Below are 23014 nucleotides of genomic sequence, written 5' to 3' on the forward strand. Positions count from 1 at the left end.
AATGCATTAATAGACTACCAAAGGCAGGTACAAGGTTCAACTCTCCCAAGAACCTGTAGCCACACAGATACAACAAGTATTCAAACCCAAGTAATACACTGAAAAAGAAAGAAAAGTGGCTGGTTCAGAAACAATCCAATGCTGGGTTTCTAGTTTGCTCCCGTATCTTAGGAACATGATACCAGGACAAAGACCCTGGTGCTCACCTCGGTTTGGGGTATAGGACCAATTATTACTTGACTTTCACTCTAGACTGAGCCTGTAACCAGCCAAGTTCAGCTTTCTGAATCATTGCTCTTGGCAATTTCTAAACCTGCCCACCTCCATTTTCTCAGGGGAACAATAGAACTTGGGAAAGAAAGGTTACAGTCCTCCCAGAGGACACACGCTTGCTTTCCAGCACCCTTCTCAGATAGCTCAAAACCTAATGTAACGCTCACCTTCTTCTGGCCTCCACGGGAACCTCCCATTCCAGACACATACATATAAAAAAGTATAAAACAAACCTTTAAAAAGTTACTCTCCATACTTTGTGTTGAGAATTTTGTTATCATGATTACAGATTGCTAGCATTTCAAAACACTCATCTCTATTAAAACATGGAAATTTCTTACAGAAGTCTGTTCCTTTACCTAGCCTGTAGCTTTAACGGTCCTAGAGGTTTCATCATTCCCTAGCCATCCTGTTTTAGAAAGACAAACAGGCAGACGTCAACTCACCTTTAACATGATGAACAATGGTCACTATGTGCTGAGCAAACAGTTCTGAGGGGCTACGCTGAGACTGAGCCGACTGTATGTGCTGGAAAATGGAACGGAACTCCTGCTCCTTTTTGTTGCTATGGACTAGATCCCGACAGAGCTTTCGCTCCTGAGCCAATAAACCACTAGGTCTGAAAAACAAATACATGGAGATTCAGTGTAACAAGAGATACAGAAAGTCAGAATTCTTTAACCATAAAAATAGAAGTTCTAACTTTCAAGATAGCTTTTTCCCCCAATGTAAATCAAGGCTGGCTGTGAACTTGTGATTTGTTCTGCCTCAGCCTCCTGAGTGCTGGGACTGCATGAATGGGTCAGCCTTTACAGGCTCGGGTGAGGGTGTAGAATGCTGGGCATCAAAGCCAGGGCCTGGTATATACTAAGTATCTGAGTCTTCCAACACTGAACCATAGCTTCCTCTTATTTTGTGCCAGGGAGGGGAGGATGAAAATGTGTGGAATACACAAGTAAAAGTCAGAAGACAACTTGTAGGAGTCATTTCTGTCCTTCCAGATCACCAGGGTTAGCCATCTTGCCAGCCCCTCCTTCCTTTTTTTCTTTCTGAGACAGTTCCAAGGTTTGTTTGTTTTTTTTTCCTTTGTTTTTTGAGAGAGGGTTTCTGTGTAGCCTTGACTGTCCTGGAACTAGCTCTGTAGATCAAGGTGGCCTCAGACTCAAAGATCCACCTGCCTCTTCCTCCTGAGTGCTGGGATTAAAGGTGTGCAGCACCAACTGCCTGGCATTTCCAAGGAGTTTTAAGCCCACAAATGTTCCTTTTGTTCTCTATCACATTACAACTAAGGAAAGGTTGGTCCAAAATTCACTGAGAATCTTCAAGTGGGGAAGTGTTAAACCTTGGTGACTGTAGTTGTTTTAACACACAAAAAAGATACTGTAAAAGATCAACTAACTTGCCTAGGAAGGTCATTCAATGAGGCAACAAAAAGCAGCAAACAGTGGGCTGGTGAGATAGTTCAGTGGGTATAGGCAATGGCCACCAAGCCAGAGCCCATATGGCAAAAAGAAAAAACTCATTCCCACAAGATGTCCTCTGACCTTCATGTGCATGCTGTGGCATGTCTGCCCCCTCCTTGCTTCTTAAGCAGAAAGGGCAAGAGTGGAACATGTGGCTAGGACACCATTCAGGCAGAGTTCCAACTGACTGGGTAGATTAGACTATGTCAAAAAGCAGCCAGTCTGGGCTCCACCATACTTTCCTGAAGTTAGAGGAAGAACGGAAGAGGCCGAGTCCATCAATTTGAAGTTTTCTGCTATTTAATGGTGGCAAAAATAATCGGATTCTGGTGACCCACGTCAATGGAGACACGGTTCTCAAGTGTCTTCATAGGTAAAACAATGTGGGTGGAGTCGGCTTGGAGGGAAAACAGACCAGAATGGCCGCTCCAAGTTCCCAGACACAAAGAGAGGCAGCCAGCAAGGGCTGAAAGATTCTTTAGGCCAACAATGCTCAGGGGCCACCATCACTGTAAGCCATAATCATCTGCACTCCAGGGACAGACATAAAGGTACTGGCACCGACGGTGGCAGCAAAGCAACACTTCCATCCTCAGGAAGGCTGGGTAAGGAAACTATTTAGGCCTGAGAGCCCTGAGGGTCAACAAGGAGCGCTCCTCACCGTGCAAGGTCCTCATCGAAGGAGTCCATCCGGACATTGACTTGGGCCTCCCGGGTAATGGAAAAGGAAGACTTCCCTGAGGAAAAGTCTCCTTTGCTTCCCAGCTTGTCACGGCTCTCAGAGGTCTTCCTTGGGGGCGGCGATGAACTTTTCTCCTGGACCGCCTTGTACGCAGTCACCCGGAAATTCTTTTCTGGCACAAAGCCCCTGTGCCCACTTTCACTCCTCTTGGACCCTCCACGCTCCTCCTTTCGGGATCTCTCTGTGAAAGGCTCATCCTCCATTTCCTCTGCCTTCCTCTGCTTTTCCTTCCCTGTGTGCAGGCTCTCCCACTTGCCTGACTTCTCTTCCTCCTGGTTTTTGCTTGCACCGGCTATGACTTTCGACATAAATTTGGGCTCATCATCAAACTCGGGTTCCTTCCTTCCCTTACTTTTGTCCTTATCGTGCTCATCCAGCTCCTCCTTGTGGAAGTCAGCCATCTTTTTCTCAAAGTCATCCCGAAGCTTATACCTTTTGGGCGACTGGCTGCCTCGGAAGGGCTTCTCAGAGTCCGTCTTGGGAGCAAATGGATCAGATTTCATTTTGACATCAGCATCAGAGAAGCCCCCTTTCTCCTTCAGCTTCTCCTTATCGGCATTTGTTTGTTTCTGCTCCTTATCCTTCCCATTCTCAGTCTTCTGCTCCTCCAGATACCTAGTTATAAAGACACAAGGGAGACACACAGGAGGCCTCCTAAGCGTCCTGCTCCATCACAGCACCTGTTCCTGCTCTGGTTTCATAGCTATATTCCAGTTTTATCAGACCTGTCTACCTGTTCTAACAATTTATGAACTCAGCATTTAAGAGTCAGTAGAACTGTGCCTTATAAAGACCAAAAAACCAGACGAGCAAGTTATTTAGGATACTGAATTTTTTTTTTTTTTACTTACCTGCATGCAATGTGGTCTAAGGGGAAAACAACTAAAGTCTTACCCCAACTTTCACTCATTCATTTAAAATCTGCTTTCAGCAAAGCAAACAGAATGTTCAACCTTGGACTGTTTTGATTTTATACAACTCACATTTGGAAATACAAGTCTCAAAAAGAGACTTCAAATTTGCTTCAAGTCACCTAGAAGATCTACATAATGAAACATACTGTGAACACATAAAAACAAAATAATTATTAATGGGGGAAAGAGTACAAAGGAAGGTGGCAAAATCATTATTCTCCTAATGGAGAAAGCAGGGACTAGACTCAAACACACTCAGTTCTGGAAGGACTAAAACATACACTACAAAGCAACCTAACTGCAGATTTTGAACATATGTAATTATGGGCAATTAATGAGCAACACTAATAAACAAAGAGCCATGGGACAGCAGCACCTGAGAATGTCCCAGTGAGAGCAAAGAATAGAAGAATAGAAGAACCTCTTGCTGAGTCTCTCTTGACTAAAACAGTTCCGACACCTTTCCTGCAATTTCTGACTTCATCCAATCTACAAACAATTCTTTATTGAATTCACTATGCTCCCTCCAGGACAACAGGACCCTCTCTCCCATCACAAAGCGTGGAACTTCTGCTAGGGCATACACCCACCTTGCGTTTGTAAATAATGGCTCTCCTGGACTAAACCTCAGCCTTTCCTATTTTGCTCATTCTCTTCAGTGTGACTCTTCTTCAGATGGACTAATATATATCAAACATAGCAAGATGGTGGATCCTAGAAGCTTATAGCTCCAATGACCATGATGTTAGCAAAGAAATGTTTTTTTTGGTAGCTGACCCTCAAACCTCTACTATTTTCTAGCTTAGATTGGGAGAATCCAAGGCAAGTTTTTAAATGAATAAACATCACTGAAGACTAATCGGAAGAAACTTGTATTACAATAAGTATTCAGGAAAGCTGGAGTTAAGCTAAGGCTTCCTCGGGTGATGCCTTTAATGAACTCAGGGAACAGGTGCTACTCTATTACTGTTAAGCAGAGCACTAACTCAGGCGCTATCATTACAACTAAGCTGCTGGCTAGGGACCACTTGGGGATGGGGACACGAGATACTTACCTTTTTGAATATGCTGCCCCTCCCGAAGCAGCACTCTCCTCTTTCTGAGATGAGCCATATGCAGAGCCAGTAGCTGGTGGACTCTTACCCACAGGGCTCTTTTTGGATGGACTCAAAGACCCAGAGCCATGGTCGAACTGGCCTTGGTGTGCTCCAGACTGATACCCAGCACCCCCTGACATAGACGAGCCCATCTGGGACGCATTAGAAAGTGGAGGACTGGGTTTTGGCACAGGGCTAGGGCGTGGTGACCTGCGCCTAACCACCACAGACTGGAGGGGGCTTTTGAGAGCTGGGCTTCTCTCCCGGGGACTCAGATCAGAAACCGAGGCCCGTGATGCAGAACCGGCGCCATAGGTGGTGGCATCTGGCCATGGCTTTGAGCTCTCAGACCCTTTTATATCTTGAGAGGTGCCTCCAGAGAATGTCTGCTCCTTAGCCTCATCTCCCTGGTTATCACCAGCTGCCTGAGATGGCCGGCTATCCTTGGAAGAGGACTTTTTCTCTTTTGTAGACTTTCGCTTAGACGACTCAACTCTGCTGTGGTTGGAGGACGACCGGGAGGATGAGGAGCGTCTTGACCTGTCAGAGGATGACTTGTCAGAGTTCCTAGAATGGCTCCTGGACCGTGGTGAAGGGGACCTTCTCTTTGGGGACCGGGATCGAGAACGGCCCCGACGAGGGCTGTATGCTTGCCGGTAGTTCTGCCAATTGGAACGGTAGTTTCCATAGCCACCTCGGTTATACTGGCCCCATGGATAAAAGCCTCGGTTTCGCCCACGGAAGTAATAGGGCCTCCTGTAGCCTCTGTTATGACCTCGGAAATCTCGATTCTGATACACTCTGGGGTGATTCCTTTCTCTGTTATGAGCTGGAGAATATGATCTGGAACGAGACCTAGAACTGCAGAGGAAGGGAATGGGGAATGTTTTTTTACACAGCATTCTCGTTAAAAAAAAAAAAACAAACAAACAACTGCCAACAAAAGTTAACACTGCAATTTGTACTGTTCTGTATATTTATTTTCAATTTTGTTGTGAAAGCAAGGGTATAAACTTCCCCTCACTTTTGTAAACTAACAATACACAGGCACAGGACACTTAGCAGGTGGCTACTGTGTGCAGGTGGGTGCAGGTAACTGAGAGAGTCTCTGGTTCCAATACTCTATCCTAGTCTCCTGGAAGTCTCACATATAAGACCTGTTTGAGTTGGTAAAGGCACAATTTTTAACAGCTTGCCATCAAAGAAAGATCACAGCTATTAAAAAGCTCAAAAGAATCTGCCAAAATCAGATCAGAAAAACATGAAACACTACTTTTGTGCTAAAGACTGGAAATGGTTTAACTTAGGTCAGGTTTCTGTGACTCAGCTTTATGATCTCACTGAAGTGCCACAAGGTGGTGCTATCTGACCATGAGGCACCCAAGCCTAGCGACAGTCACTTTCCCACAGTGTGAACGAACACCTTTCAACTCAACCGCAAGGCTGGAATTTCAATACAGAACTGTAATAGAGCCAAGGTCCACTGACAAAAACCATGAGGACTCAAAAACACAATGCTGTGGACAACCAGGAGCCAGCCATGAAAAAGGCCAAAGCCAGGGCCAGTGTACTGGCTGGTTCATGTCCACTTGACAAAAGCTACAATCAGAGAGGAAAAGAGCCTCAATTGCGGAAAATACCTAAGATTAGGCTGTAGGCAAGTTTGTACTATGTAACACATTTTCTCAATTAGTGATTGATGGAGAAGGACCTAGCCTGTTGTGGGTGGTCCCATCCCAGAGCTAGCGGTCCTGGGTTCTATAAGAAAACAGGCTGATCAAACCATGTAGGCAGCACCCCTCCTCCATGGCCTCTGCATCAGTTCCTGCCTCCAGGTCCCTGCCCCGTGTGAGTTTCTGTCCTGATTTCTTTCAATGATGAATAGCAATGGAAGTATAAACCTTTTTGCTTCTCAACTCGCTTTTGGTCAAGATGTTTCATCATAGCAATAATAACCCTAACTAAGACAGTGAAGAAGTCAAAGGTCAGGGTAGTCAGAGATAAGGACCCACATGCTGGAGAGAACCAACTCTCACAAGTTGTTCTCTGGTTTCCAGATACGTGCTGTAACACACACATACACAACAATAAATATAGTAATCTTAAAAAGTGGTTTGTACAAATTCACTGAGTTCTCGCTCTTCTATCTTCCTTTTTCTTGAGGGGTGGAGGGTGCAGCAGGGTCTCAGGGTAGCTCTGGCTCCCCGAGAATTTGCTATGCAGAATAGGCTGGCCTCACACTTCCAGAGAACTGCCTGTCTCTGCCCAGAGTGCTAGGATTAAGGACACTTGATGAGGTTCTTAAATACCACTTATTCTGCCAATCATAATATTAATATTACTAGGGGATACTAAAAAATATCTCAGGATATAAAATACCTTCAGGAACAATAGCATAATCAAAGTATATGGTACTCATGTATGGAAACCAATAATGAAATTCACTATTTTGCATTAATTAAAAGTCTAGCCAGGCACGGTAGTGCACACCTATTAATCCCAGCACTTGCAAGGTAAGGAAGTAGCATCAGAAGGCAATAATATCCCAAAGCTACACAGCAAGTTTGAAGCTCCTCTGGTACATGAGATATTGTCTCAATAAACAACAAAAACAACTAGGGAATAGAGAGCAGGTTCAGTGGTTAAAAGAACTTCCTGCGGCCGGGCGTGGTGGCGCAAGCCTTTAATCCCAGCACTTGGGAGGTAGAGCCAGGCGGGTTTCTGAGTTCGAGGCCAGCCTGGTCTACAGAGTGAGTTCCAGGACAGCCGGGTCTACACAGAGAAACCCTGTCTCGAAAAACGAAAAAAACCAAAAAAAAAAAAAAAAGGGCCTTCCTGCTCCTCAGGGGACCAGAATTTGATTCCCCATCCACAAGCTGTCTGTCACAGCTGTGACTCCAGCTCCAGAGGATTTGATGTCTTCTAGGCTCTACAGGAGCTTTCAGGAAAGCATGTTAGTACACACATGCGATCGGACGTTATCTGGGAGGCCTGGGCAGGGAACTAAGCTACAGGATGTCTAGGTGACTTAGCAAGACCCAGTTTGAAAACAAAATTTAGATGGGACTAGGAATATAGCTCACTGGTACATCACTTCAGTTAAAAACATGTTCTAGCTAGTAAACCTGAGAGGTTTTTGGATTGGGGGGGGGGGCGCTCATAACAAAACATAGAACCTTACGTACACTCAGCAAGCACTCTCTCTCCCATGGAGCAACATTGAGCCATGTTTGCTTTAGTTTTGTTGTTGAAACAGGGTCTGACTATGCAGTCTGACTGGCTTCAAACTCAAGAGCTCTACCTAACTATGCCTCCCAAATGCTGGGACTAAAAGGACATGTGCCAGAATTTTACACTGAGTTCCCGAGGCTTGCCCGATAGCTCATGAGGTATCCAGGCCTGTCACTAAACATTTCAACCCAGAGTTCAATCCTGGGACACACGTGAAAGGAGACTATTTTCTGACCTCACATTAACTGTGGCACTGCCTGCCTATATACATATACACAAATGAAATTAATAAGGAGGTGGAGATGACGGCAGTTAAGAGCATTTGCTCTTGCAGCAGATCTGGGTCAAAGCACTCACATGCTAGCTCACAGCTATAGCATGTGGTGCACAAATACACACATTCATACGCATAAAATAAAAACAAACCTTTTAAAAAGTAGTAAAATGATAGTTACCCCCCTTACCTTATTCAAAGTCTTGCTTTGCTTATGACAATTCAGAGTCAAAAATATTAAGTGGTAAATTCCAAAAATAAGCAATTCTTTATTGTCCCATTTATTTGTGTGTATACTGGGTGTATTATGCATAAGAGGTCAGAAGACAACTTGAAATCAGTTCTCTTCTACCTTGAGGATCCCAATGACCAAACTCATGTCTTCAGGCTGGGCACAAAATTCCTTTATCCACTAAGCCACCTTGCCAGCCTAATTCTTTAGTATTTACCACATTTTACCAGTTTTTATTATAGCAAAATTTTATTAATACTTTGCTTATTCACTGCTGTTAATCTCTTTCTGTAGTTAATGTAAATTAAACTTTATCATAGATGTGTATACAGGAAGAAACGTAAAACTATGTATTAGGGATCAGGCCTAGCTGGGACACCAGATACAAAGAATCTTGGAGGCAGTAGCTGCCTTTAGGAAGTGCTGTTTTAAGGGTCTGATAACTAAGCAGACAGCACCTTTAAGGAGAAGCTTAACTTCAGTTTAATCTAAAGATAAACAGAATTGGTTTTCTAGCATTGCACTGCCCACTGTTCTTAGACCTATCTGCACCATAAACAACAACAACTAGCAAAGAATTGCTGAATAACTAAGCAAAATTTAAAATGTAAAAGTCAACTTACCTTCTATAATTTTCATTCAGAAACAGTAATAATTAAAAAAGGAGAGGCAGAGGCAGAGGCAGGCTATGAAAGGGAATCTGACCCCAGTGAAGGAAGAGCTCCATCACCAGCACTAAGGAGGATGTACATATAATTCATGTTCCCATCCTTAGGCCTACTGCTGCTTCTGTTTACCAATTACTAGAGTAAGGGAAGACCCTGTGGCCCCCTGCAACCAAAGCTGCAGTCACTAAGATGCAGAAACATGAGGCTCTGCAGACTGCAAAAGAAGTTATTTAAGGTCACTGAAAAGGATACAGCCTGAAATAAAGGGGAAAAAAAATGAACTTTCTCCAATTCTGTAGAACTCAAGTTAATTTAAAGGCATGGTTTCTCAAACTCTCAGGATACTTTCCTTATAGGAGAGGAAAAACAAAAACAACAAAAGCAAAACCATGAAACAGATATAAGCCAGAAGTAAAAAGCTGAGCATACAGTGGCAAACTTAATCTGCTTCTTAAAAACAGAAGTCAGGCAACAGTCAAGTCAAAAAGCATGTTTTCTAGGGGAAAAAATCTTCCAGAGTTTACAATCTCCTAGGTAACAAGATAGCACACTTAAATTGGCTCTAGACCTACCCAACAAATTGCCTGTTTACGACAATGCTCCTTCATTTCTCAAGTCAATCGCCACGCCAAATGTGTAGACCAGGAGACAAGATCTGCCCAGAATTCTCGCTGTTTCAGAGTTGGTTGGCATATTTCGATTTGGTCTGTATCAGTTCAACTGTTGTTTAGCTTTGGCTGTTCAGTCATGCTTGGCTTTGAACCACTTATTTAGCTTCCATTTACTGAATTAAATTTTAAAATGGTATCTTTCAGAACAAAATGAGCTGAAAATGAAATTTAAGTCACCTAAATCAAGACCGGCTGCAAGGCAGGACTCTGTTCCAGCCCATGGCTTCACATTAATCTCTTGAGGGATAAATATAAAATCAGTAGTTTTCCCTTCAGGATTCACACATCCCCTTTGTCTAATCTCTGGTCTAAAATTAATTTTGAGGCTGACTTTTCACAGATTTAACTAAGATTCAACTTAATTTTTTGTTAGGAAAAGGAAGATTTTTTTTTAACCAATTACACATTTAATGTTTAAGTACTATAGAACTACAGAAGTCATAAGAATAAGGATTATCTAGAAAAGGTTTAGGTTCATAAATTGTCAAGAAAAAGATTCTAGGTACTACTTATTAGAATATCTAAGAGGATAAACAATACAGTAATACCTTGCTAGTTCAACTTGGGGGAAAAAGGAACATTACAAAGATCCCCTTGAATATTTACACTAGTGGTTCCCAAAATTCACAAGAAGAAAATTATAAGCATTAAAAGCTTTAAAAATCAATCCTTAGGAAAAAAATTGAAACCTTTTAACCCAGAATTCAAGAGGCTAAACATAAGGATCTCAAATTCAGTGCCACCCTGGACTACAGGGTCTGTCATGAAAAGAACAAAACCACCATGCTTTCAATGCATGAGAAACCTGCCCTGACAAACCACCCAAAGAAGATGCTGGGCATCTATTGGAAACATAACTGAAATGGAGAGGTTTACTGAAGGTTTGAAAACTAAATTTAAAGTATTTGTAAAAACTGAAGAAAAAAACCAATCATTTTCACATTTAGCAAAAGAAAACTTTTGATATTTATAACTGCCTTTCAGTTAAGATCTGTTTTGTTAAATTTAATCAACTTGTTAGTGACCAGCACATTAGATACATACCCATGAGACCTGGTAAACCTCTAAACGTTAACAGAGTTTAGTGGATTATGGTTTCTCCCCAATGCAATGCTGTTAACACTATTAATCCTTAGTTGTCCTTCCATTGATGATAAATACGTTTGGCATAGGCCTTTAAAATCACGTTAGTAAAAGGTAATTGGCTGTATAATTTCAACCAAGGAATTTAGACACAAATAAAATGCTCTCTTCTAAAGTGAGTGGAAGTATGGTACTGTCAAACAGAAATAAAGCAAACAGCCTCGAAATCAAAGCCCATCCTACCTGCTACGTGACAGGAATCCTTCAATACCCAACCAACACAATCACCATCTCAATGTACAAAACCATACCGTACCCTTACCTCAGCCTGCGCTTCCTTGAACGAGAGACAGATCGGCTTCGGGACCGAGACTTTGAAAACGAACGAGACCGAGATCTGGATGCAGATCTTGAGCGAGAAGAGCGAGACCCAGACTTGGATTTGTTTGTTTTTGACATCTTGGAAGAGTTTACACCTAATGTAAGAGGATACAGTCAAACAAATTCACAAGTTCTGCAAATCCCAACTTCTCTAAGCATTGGGGGCAGTAGGGGAAGACACACAATTATTAAAAGCTAAAAAACCCACAAAAAATCCAAAATAGCCAGGCGGTGGTGGCACAATTCAAGGCCAGCCTGGTCTAACAAAAGTGAGTTCCAGGACAGCCAGAGCTATACAGAGAAACCCTGTCTCGAAAAACCACCAAAAAAAAAAAAAAATACTGCTGCTGCTCTAACAGAGGACCTTAGTTCAGTTCTACCACATCTAGACCAGCCATGGCTACAAAATGAGACCCTATGTCCCCACCCACTACAAAAATGAAAAAGACAAAGTGTCAAAAAATAAAAAAATAACTTGCATATTGTGTCTGGATTACATATGTGGATTTCTAAGTAGCCAATCTTAGGTTGGTAGGCCTGCACTTTTCATAATCAGCATCCTCCTGGCCTCCAATATATTTTTATGATTTATTGAATGTGCTGGAGTGCATGTCTATATGTGTGCAGTGTACATTCCTGGATGTCAAGTGCCTTTGAAACTCATGATCTGGGAGTTATGAATATTGTGAGGGACCACAGGCTTCAGGAAACCGAACCGGAATCCTTTGCAAAAACAGTAAGTGCTCCTAACCACTCAGCATCTCTTCAACTCCTCCCTGAGATATTTATTAACAGAATCAGAGCATAGGTGGGTCATGTGATGGCACTCTTTCACTTAGCACAGCCTTTAAGATTTAGTTGTGATCTGGCATAGCACAAAAAAGGAGGGAGGGAAGATGGGAACTTTCAATAGCCACACTAATGGCAATACACAGAAATTCTTATATAACAGCAAGGTAACTGGGACATGCCTGCGGTTTTATCTAAGTCAGTTGGTAGAGTGGCTGCCTAACACATGGGAGGTCCTGGGCTCAATCTTCACCAAATAAAACAGAGTATGGTAATGTATGCTTGTCACCCAGCACTGAGAAGATCAGACAGGCAAGAGGATCAGAAATCAAGTAAAGGTCACAAGTCTTGGTTTGTTCCAGAACAAGAATATAAAACAAGAACCCTATCTCCAAAAACTGAAGGGAAGAAATGGAAATAAAAAAGGGAAAAACCCACCAGCCATAGAGTTAAAACAACACATCCTATTTGTGTTATTTGCCTCAGGCAGGAAAGCAGAGCTCAGGTGAAATTTAAACATGTTTACTATTTTCTGTTTCTCCCAAGACTGTACTCTTACTCTCCAGGGTAAAAGGAAGAGGGGAAAGGGGAAACAAAAGGAGAAACAGCTGCGGCACCTCTAGGGAACACTTCAAAGACTTGAGATACACTTCTACTCAAGACTCAAGTTACAGACCTCTTTCTGAAACATCTGTGATTAAATGGATGCTATTCTGTATTATAAATCATGTACAAACGTTCAATTCTAGATCTTACAATTTATAATATACACACCTGCATTAAAGACTTTCCTTAAGGCATCATTGTTATGGTAATTTTACTGCTTCAATAAAATAAAAAAAACCCTACATGTTATAAAAACAAAATCAGAATCTATACCATGGTGGTGCATGACTTTAGCCCCAGCACTTGTGAAGCAGAAGCAGGTAGATCTCTGTATTCTGAGTGAGGAATGTGAGCTTAAGCCAAGTACCAGCCATCCACTAAGCATCTTGTTTAGCTACAAACAAACAAACTTTCCTTCTTTTCTTCTCCCTGAAAAATATCAACACTCATATGGGCAGGTGAAAAAAGTCTTTCTCATTGCTACAAAAGGGCAACTAAAGGCTGAAATCCCTAACTGGTACCAGGGAAGGATCTTGGCTCCCCAGATGAGAGCAATTTTCAGAAACAACTGCTTTGAAATAAGCCAAAACCTTTATTTATAGCCATTCATCTTGTTTGCATTCATCTCTCTGCTTCTGAACTACCTACTATAAACAGACCCAGAGCTCCTGCTGCCACACCTTCCCTGTTTCTGATGGTCTGTATCCCTGAGAACCATGAGCCAAAATAAAACCATCTGCTTTCTGCAGTTGGTATTCCTTCATATTATTAAAAGTTATTCAAAAATTAAACTAGCCGGGCATGGTGGCGCATGCCTTTAATCCCAGCACTCAGGAGGTAGAGGCAGGCGGATTTCTGAGTTCGAGGCCAGCCTGGTCTACAGAGTGAGTTCCAGGACAGCCAGGGCGATACAGAGAAACCCTGCCTCGAAAAACAAAAAATAAACAAACAAACAAACAACTGGAAATGGGCTGGAGGCTGACTGCTCTTCCAGAGGTCCTGAATTTGACTTCCAGCAACCACATGGTGGCTCACAACCATCTGTAATAGGATCTGATGCCCTCTTCTGTACAGTACCCATACAAAAATAAATAAATCTTAAAAAAAAAAAAAAAAACCACAAAACAAAACAAAAAACCCTTGGAAATATATTGTTCAATAAGAGTTCTTGTCTAGTATACTTAGGTCCAATGCCCAGTACTACCAAAAATAATAGTATAGCAAGGTATGGTATATTTATAGAGGCCCAGCCTTATTATCTCAACATTCCCAAGACCAAGGCAAGAGGACTGGGCAAGTTTGAGACCAGTCTGAATACAGAGATTATTTTAAACATGAAAAACAAGTCAGGTAGTAGTGGAAGAACCCTTTAGTCTAGCATTTGGGAAGCAGAGGCAGGCAGATCCTGAGTTCAACGCCAGCTTGTCCACATATCTAGTTCCAGACCAGCCAAGAATAGAAATCTCCAAAACAAACCGACAAAACCTAAATTACAGGTAGGAAAGAGCGCTCAACCACTGACAGCATATTGCTCTTGCAGAGGACCTGGGTTCACTTTCCAGTACCCACACTAGACATCTCAACTTTACAGCTCAGGGGGATCCAATGCTCTCTGATCGCCAACGACCTGTACTCCAGTATATACCCACACACAGGACACACACGTAATTAAAAATAAAATACATCTAAGCATTCTTCTCATTAATTTATCCAGACTCACTGAACACTTCCTATCCTATGCATGCCTTATGTTTACAATAAAACTGGCAAGCTCCCTGTCCCACTGTAATTACAGGTAGAAAATTGGTTTTGGAAATTTATGACTTGTTTTGGTGAACTGTGATAAAAACACCAGAGATCTTTTCCAAATTGCATCACTTCTTTGGAGTTTTGTTTTTGTTTTTTCGAGACAGGGTTTCTCTGTGTTGCCCTACCTGTCCTGGAACTCACTCTATAGGCCGCCTGCCTCTGCCTCTTCTTGCTGTTAATAAGGATAATACTAATCGGTTCATTGTGACACAGAATACTAATTTATTACTTTCCCAATTACAAAGATGTTTTTAGTTTCCAGCACCCTATAATGTTATCTTCACTGGGGTATAAAGATATTACTAAGGAATATCTCTAAAAACAGAATTTTGGAGACAGATATATGCAAAAGGAGAATGAATAGGGGCAAGACTGACCATCCATAAAGCAAGAAAAGAGCAGATAATTCACTTGCAGCTCTCAGAATGAACCAACAACCTGCCAATACCATGACTTTTACAGAAGCCACAGAAAATTCACTATCTCTGTACCACTTCCACAACTTTCTGGGATTTTTTTGTTTGTTTGTTTGTTTTTTTCTTTTCTTTTTTCTTTTTTTGGTTTTTCAAGACAGGTTCTTTGTTTTTTTTACATTAACTTTTCTGCCTACGTATGTCTGTGCACCATGTGCATGCCTAGTGCCTGTGGAGGCCAAGATCAGAAGACGGCATTGGGTTTCCTGAACTAGAATTACAGATGGCAGTGAGCCACCAAGTGGGTGCTAGGAATCAAACCCAGGTTACCTGCAAGAGCAACAGAAGCTCTAAACCATAGTAACCTCTCCAGTCCCTGGCACCCAGTACATCTTAAATTATGTTGTGCTCTGGGGTGGCAAGAGGGCATACTTAGAAACTTCTTTGAATTTCAGAGATCTTACTTTTAATGTGATTTACTTGTTTAAGTAATAAGTGATCATATATCTTCTTATACAAAGTAAACTGCTATGTTCTTTACTGGCTAGACTGACTAGTATTACACTGAAGAAATATACTAAAAGAAAAGACCCGTATTACTAAGACAGGCCAAAAACACTGATGGCAGCAGTAACCCACACTGTGAAACCCAGCACTTGGGAGGCAGATGAATCACTGTGAGTTCAAGGTTATCCTAGCCTACAAAGAAATTTCCAGGACAGCCAGTGCCACACAGAGAAACCCTGTCTCAAAAAGCCAAAAGCCGCTGGGCAGTGGTTTAATCCCAACACCTGGGAGGCATAAGCAGGCAATTTCTGAGTTCCAGGCCAGCCTGGTCTACAGAGTGAGTTCCAGAACAGTCAGGGCTACACAGAGAAACCCTGTCTCAAAAAAATAAAAGGGGGTGGGGGTGGGGAGGTGGGAAGCAAAAGCAAGAAAAAAAGACATTCATTTACAACTTCCCTTATAATATCCCCAGTGTAAGCAACTTGTGATAGCTTCTCTGGAGAATTTACTCAAAATAAAGGGTGGACTACGATATATGATCATCTATGCAATTAATTTTTCATCAGTAGGGAAAGAGAATAACTACTGAGCTGGTAGTGACTCACCCCAGAGGCTCCTCTGTCCCTCAGAGAGTGATGGTAATTTCAGTATGCATTTTAAGTGAGTATGCATTTCCATGGGGAGTGTTTCCTCACTTCTAAAAAAACTGAGCTTTTCTGACTTAACTAATGGTCTATGGTATCCTTCCAATTTTCATTATTAAACTAACTTGGCAGACAATTGTTATATGAACCATTTTAAAAAATTCCCTGTGTATATGCATACATGCACTTATTGCATGGGTGCCTACAATTGTTTTCTTTTTTTTTATTTTGGTTTTTCGAGACAGGGTTTCTCTGTATAGCCCTGGCTGTCCTGGAACTCACCCTGTAGACCAGGCTGGCCTCGAAATCAGAAATCCACCTGCCTCTGCCTCCCAAGTGCTGGGATTAAAGGCGTGCGCCACAACTGCCCGGCTCTCCATGTTTTCTTAAATAAAACTAGTACTAGATTCAGGCTCAGTGGTGCAAACCCAGAAACCCAGCCTTTGGGGAGGCTGAAGTGAAATATTCCAAAGGCTGGCTAGGTCATGCTGTCTACAGTATATAATCATTCCCTGAACACTGATGTACATAGCCACTCACTCCAGTGGGTTTTATACAAAGCCTATTCACAACTGTATCAGGAAAGGTATTATGGTAGCTTGAATGAGAATGGGCACCATAGGCAATTTGAACATTTGGTCCCCACCTGGTGGAACTATGTGGGAAAGATTAGGAATGTATGGCCTTGTTGGAGGAAGTGTCAGCCGGACTGGACTTTAAAGTTGTAAAAGCCTGAGTCCTGCCCAGTGTTTGTGTCCCTCTGCTTACTGTTTGTGGATCTGGGTATGAGCTCTCAGCTACTGTCCCAGTGCCATACCTGTCCGCTTGCTTGCTACAATGTTCCCCACCATGATAATCATGGGATATACTCTAAATCCTGTGGAACCTGTGAATCCCAAACTTGTTTTTTTAAGTTGCAATTGTCATGGTGACTTGTCATGGCAATAGAAAAGACAATTTTACATCTTTTATTTTTGTGTTTGTTTTTCCAGACAGGGTTTTTTCTGTGTAGCCCTGGCTGTGGCTGTCCTGGAACTTTGTAGACCTGTTGGCCCTGATCCTGCTGCCTCCACCTCCCAAGCACTGGGATTAAAGGCATGCGTCTCCATATCCAGCACTCACGATTTGTTTTTAGGACTTTCAGGGTACTGGGATTAGAGGCATACGCCACCACACCTGATTACACATTTTAAATTATCAAAAGTTCACCACAGCAATTTAGAACAAGAAAAACATATTTATATTTATTTTTATTTTGGTTCTCTGACACTGGGTCTAATCTATCTAGCTGAAGCTAGCCTTGAAGATCTTGATCCTGCTTACTCCCACCTCCCAAATGCTTGGATTAACAGGCATGTGCTACTCTATCTGGTATGAATGTACTTTTGTTACATTAATTTTTTATCACTTTGTGTATTGTTTGTAACATCTCAATCATACTATTATCTGGCCCAATTATATTTTGTCCTTATCCAATTTCTGTACCTCTGTACTGGACTCCCCTTCCTTCCCAAGCAGGTCTTGCTTTTGTTGTAACCCTGGGGATGAAGGATCTGTATGTGCTAGATATGTGCTCTAAGATACAGGCTTAATTCCAGCAGTTTGAGTTTGTAAAGTCTTTTTCTAAGATGCATTTTGTGGGGCTTTATTTTATTTTTGTCTGCATGTATGTATATGCACCACATGCATCTCAAATTGGAGTTACAAATAATTATGAGACCCCATATGGGTACTGGAAACCAAACCCTAGTTATCTAAAGAACAGTAAGTGCTCTTAACCACTGAGCCATCCATCTCTCCAGCCCCAAAGCAACAGTATAATCTCTTGGAGCTTACTTGCTACCCAACTTTCCTGTGCTTTCTTTGCTCAAGAAACCAACACAAAAAGGTTTCTAAAATCAAAACAAACAAATGAAAAAAAAAAAAAAAAAAAAGAGGGAGAGAAAACAAACAAAAATACCCAGGATAACCAGGAATTGGCAAGGCATGTGGTAAAATTCTATACTCAAAACAGATTGAAGCAGAAAGATAGAGTTCAAGGACAGCTTGAACTATGAAAGATCCCTTCTCAAAGAAATCAGGAGAGAAAAACAAAACAAAAACAAAACAAAAATGAATCTGGACTTATAGATTTAGTTTCCTAGTTCTGGTTGACAAAACAAAGTCTCCCCTGCTGCCTTTCTTTCGGGGGTGGTGGTGGTGAGTGGTTATAGTCTGTAACCCAAACTGACCCCAGACTTTAGTCAATTCTGCCTCAGCCTTCTGGGTGCTAGAATTACAGGTATATATAAACCCCACCTCACTTCAATTTTTCTTTTTCTTATTTTGGGGGAAGAGGAGATTGGGTTCCCAAACCAAACTGTCCTAAAACTCACTATGTAATTCTCCTACTTTCATTTCCCAAGAACTCAGATTATCATTATAAACCTAATCAAAGACTTTTTAAATTACAGGGGTAGGCGTGGTGGTTGATGCCTTTAATTCCAGCACCCAGGAAGCAAAGGTAGACATATCTGAGTTTGAGGACAGACTGGTCTACAAAGAAATTCTAAGCAAACCAGGGCTTCACAGTGTGACACCGTCTCAAAACAAGCAATAGCTATATAACCTGGGGGCTAGAGAGATGATTTAGTGGTTAAGAGTACTTACACAAATCATGAGGGTCAGAGTTCAGATCCCAGCACCAGTATTAAGCTGAACATCCTACCTGTGATGTCATTGTGGGGAGAAGGTGACAAAAGAATCTTTGGGGCCTAGTGGGAAAATAAGAGCTCCACATTCAGAGACTGCGTCACAGGGACAGATCAGAGTAAGAGAGGAGGAGACACAATGCCTTCTCCTGGCCTCTGCAGACACATGTGTACACACATATACACATTACAACATAAAATTGAGACAGAAATCCTATGGATTTAACTCCAGATAATAAATTCAACATAACTGGTGTGTGTGTGTTTTGAGACAGGGCTCACTATAAAGCCCTGGCTGGGTTGAACATAAATGCTTCTTAAAATTAGTGTAGTCATTAAGATTTTTTTTACCACCAAGCATTTACCTCAGTAGAATCAATGATTCAACTTGAACTGCCTCTGAAAAACACCAGCAGCACCACTGGCTTCTTCAATTACAGTCAGGGTATAACTCTGCAATGAGAGGAAGTGGTAAAATGGCTACTATAGCTTAAAGATTCTATTATTGTTTAAAACCCACAACAAAAGTTCTACTTTAGAGGCTGGAAAGATGGTTCATTTATTAAGAGTGCTTGCTGTAGTCAGTCATGGTATGTCACAGAACTCTAGGTTTTAGGTTAGCCTGGTCTACATAGTGAGTATCAGGATAGCCAAGGCTATAAATTGAAACTGTCTTTAAAAAAAAAAAAAATTAAATCCCTATCCCAACCGTTTAACTGTTTGCCATTCAATGGTGAGAACCTGAATTTGAATCTCCAGTATGAACATAAGATCTGGGTGTGTGGAGCCGGGCGTGGTGGCGCAAGCCTTTAATCCCAGCACTCCGGAGGCAGAGGCAGGCGGATTTCTGAGTTCGAGGCCAGCCTGGTCTACAAAGTGAGTTCCAGGACAGCCAGAGCTACAGAGGAACCCTGTCTCGAGGAAAAAAAAAAAAAAGAAGAGTGGGAATGCAGCTCAGTAGCCAAGGATGCAAGCAACAGCAGATCCAATTTCCAACAGTTTAATAAGCAAGGTAGATATGCGTACATGCATGGCAGTAATTCCATCACTATGGAAACAGAGTCATAAGAGATCAAAAGTTCCAGGTCTAGGCTGGTGAGATGGCTCAGAGGTTAAGAGCAAGCACTTGCTGCTCTTCCTGAAAACCCAAATTTGGTGCCCAGTTATGACACACACACACATTATGTGGTCTGAAACAAGAAAAGTGGTTAAAAAAAAAAAAAAGGGGCTGGGCAGTAGTGGTTTGCGCAGGCCTGTAATCCCAGCACTTGGGAGGCAGAGGCAGGCGGATTTGAGTTCGAGGCTAGCCTGGTCTACAGAGTGAGTTCCAGGACAGCCAGGGCTACACAGAGAAACCCTATTATCACACACACTCCTTACCCAGAAAAATCAAAAGCCCATGTGTTGATGCTATTCCTGGCTATCAACTTGACTACACATTTAATTAACTAAAGCACAACAGCTGAGCATACCTGTGAGGGACTTTTTTTTTTAATTATATTTTGGTTTTTTTTTTTTGGTTTTTCGAGACAGGGTTTCTCTGTATAGCCCTGGCTGTCCTGGAGCTCACTTTGTAGACCAGGCTGGCCTCGAAATCAGAAATCCGCCTGCCTCTGCCTCCGAGTGCTGGGATTAAAGGAGTGCGCCACCACGCCCGGCTTAATTATATTTTGTATTTAGAGTATGTTGTGGCTCCAGTCACAAACAATAGTAGCAAGTTACCAACCATGTATGTAGGTGTGGGGAATTGAACCTGGGTCCCTCTGAAAGAGCAGTCATTGTTCTTAACTAATGAGCCATCTCTCCAACCCAGAATTTTTAAAAACAATTAAGTCACTTAAGTCATTTAAGTGGGAAGACCCTCTTCTGATCTGATACACTTAATACACTTTTAATCCAGATCTTTTTTCTAACCCCACTCACCCCCCCCCCCTCCAAGACAGTCTCTCACTTGTAGCTGGCTATTCTGGAACCTGATCTATATATCAGATTGGCCTTGAACTCACAGAGATCAACTTGTCTGTCTCCCTAGTGCTGGGAATAAGGGCCTGCACCTCCACTGCTCAGCCCTGGCTGAAAATTATTCACTGTAATAACTAAAAATCTAAATATAGCACAGCACTAATGCATTTGAGAAGTTTTAGTGTGGCCCACTAGCACTATTTAGTCCTCTATCAAAGTAGTAAAAGTCCTTACTTCCATTATTATTAAAGACCCAGAATGACTAATAAATGAAATGAATTGTGTGTGGCTGTTTCAATTTTTTATAGTAAAGTTTCTTTGAAATATTGGTTTTTACAATATTTCATCCTTTATTTCTATAATTGTCAAATGAATACTGTTATTATTCTCAAAATAGACAAGGAATGAAAAAATTTTCTTCTAGAAGTTCCAAGTAATCTGTATTCAAAAGCTTATTAAAAGCCAATGAAGATCGGTCAGTTTAATCCCAGCACAGAAGAAGACACAGGAGGATCTGTTCCAGAACAGTCAAGGCTACACTGAGAAATCTCTCTCTAAAATGATGGTAAAGTGCTTGCCCTGTAAGAAGAGGAAAACCCTTAGAAGCAGTTGTAAGCAGTTGTGAGCAACCAAACACTGGTACTGAGAATCTAACCTGAGCCTTCTGCAATAATAGTGCCTGCTCTTAACCCGAGTCATCTCTCTGGTTCCTTCTTTTAGATACAGGCTTTCATGGCTTAGCTTTGACTAGCCTGGGACTCACTGTATGGACTAAAATGGCACTGAACTCTAGAAATCCACTTACTTCTCTACCTGCAGAATGATGGAACCAAAGGCACGGACGGACCTCTCTGATCAGCAGAATCTCATTTGTTCTCAAAGTTTTGTTTCTCAAACACCCACACACATCAGAGAACAACTTTCACCATCTGGGACTTGGATCAAACTGATCATTAGGTTCACTGGCAATAATACTGGTTAAGACTCCAAGATAGCCAGGCGGTGATGGCTCACACCTTTAATCCCAGCACTTGGGAGGCAGAGGCAGGCGGATTTCTGAGTTCGAGGCCAGCCTGGTCTACAGAGTTCCAAGACAGCCAGGGCTACACAGAGAAACCCTGTCTCGAAAAACCAAAAAAGAAAACCAAAAGAGGTTCCAAAATACTCGTTTTATTATCTTTGCTGCTGTAGGCTGAAAGCCAAGCCCAGGTAACGCTGACTTTCTCACAATGAAATTTCCTGAATGACTTTACTAACACCCTCATCTCAGTGAACTACTCTATCAACTCTCCATAACTCAACCTTCCTACTTAAAGGAAGCCAGTTACTAATCATTAGCCTCAAAAAAATTTACTAAAAGCAAAGCAATGGCTTTCACAGATGTGTATTAATTTTTAAAAAAAGATTTACTTATTTATTATATGTAAGTACACTGTAGCTTTCTTCAGACACTCCAGAAGAGAGCATCAGATCTCGTTACAGATGGTTGTGAGCCACCATGTGGTTGCTGGGATTTGAACTCAGGACCTGTGGAAGAGCGGCCAGTGCTCTTAACCGCTGAGCAATCTCTCCAGCCCCCATGTGTATTAATTTTAAAAATAAAAATTCTCAGCATCACTTACGGAGTTACCACCACTCTTGAGTTTGCCCACTTTTCTTTCATAGAAGCTAACCACTCCTTCTCCGTGTGGTCACTCACAAATGACACCGTGTGACTTTCCATTCACCACCCCCTTCCTCTGGATAGTTGCCAAGTCTATAGCCTTCCTGCCCAGTCATTTCTCTCATATTAATAAAGAGCAGTGTAGCTGGGTAGTAGGGACTCACACCTTAACCCCAGGGCTCAGAAGGGTGGCAGATCTCTGAATTTGAGGCCAGCCTGGTTTGTCTACAGAGCCAGAGCTACACAGAGAAACTTTCTCAAACAAAACAACAACAAAATTCAATTAATTCCTGGGTTTTTGTTTTGTCTTTTCTTTAAACAGTACTGGAAACTGACGAGAGCCTCTAAATGCTAAGTAGGCTCCCTACATCCCAGAGCCCCTCATATTTTTTGTTTTTTAAGACAGTCTTGCTATGCTTGGCTACCAGGACTTAACTTCGGATTTATCCAAGGAGAGGCCTTAAAAGTGACCATGACCCTCAGCTTCAGAAGCCACCGGAACTAAAGACAATACCACACAGGGCAAACTCTGGTAAATCTCAGACAACCAGTCCTCAAACTCTTGGACTTTTCCTTGTTTGGCCTTCTGTCTTCTGAGACAGACTGAGCTTGTAGTTACCACATTTCAGATGCTACAAAGAAAAAAAAAAGCAAAAAAAAATGGAGACTTTGAACATAAGTCAGCTAAAAAAAGGCAAGGGCAGATGATTATCTTTTTAAAGGTACTGCCTCCCCAAAACTCCTACTTCAGTTCCAAAACAAAGTATTTCCGTGTTTTAGAGGACCCTCCCTTAAAAAAACCAAAACAAAACACTTTCTAAAAAATGTTATCAGGCCAGCCTTTGACCCAGCACTTAGGAAGAGCAGGCCAGTCTGTTCTACAAAGTGAGCTCTAGGAGACC

General features: G+C 41.9%; 1 protein-coding gene across 7 annotated transcripts in view; it reads right to left on the reverse strand.

Annotated features, from left to right (window-relative positions):
- The window catches only part of Thrap3 (thyroid hormone receptor associated protein 3), a 38674-nt gene that overhangs the window by 11383 nt on the left and 4277 nt on the right, over positions 1–23014 (reverse strand). For 3 of the 7 annotated variants that reach the window (XR_003954926.1, NM_001356455.1, NM_001356456.1), the window contains exons 2-6: positions 18853–18940; positions 10971–11124; positions 4448–5350; positions 2398–3093; positions 720–892 (exon numbers count right to left, since the gene is read on the reverse strand). Coding sequence is in view for 5 of the 7 variants with exons in the window: in NM_001356455.1 (NP_001343384.1) it covers positions 720–892; positions 2398–3093; positions 4448–5350; positions 10971–11107 (1909 nt within the window). In the remaining 2 variants the exon portion in view is untranslated. The other 4 variants (XR_003954927.1, NM_146153.3, XM_030253452.1 and 1 more) reach the window with 3 other exon arrangements.

Source organism: Mus musculus, chromosome 4, assembly GCF_000001635.26.
Source record: "Mus musculus strain C57BL/6J chromosome 4, GRCm38.p6 C57BL/6J".
In the NCBI taxonomy this organism is placed as follows: domain Eukaryota; kingdom Metazoa; phylum Chordata; class Mammalia; order Rodentia; family Muridae; genus Mus; species Mus musculus.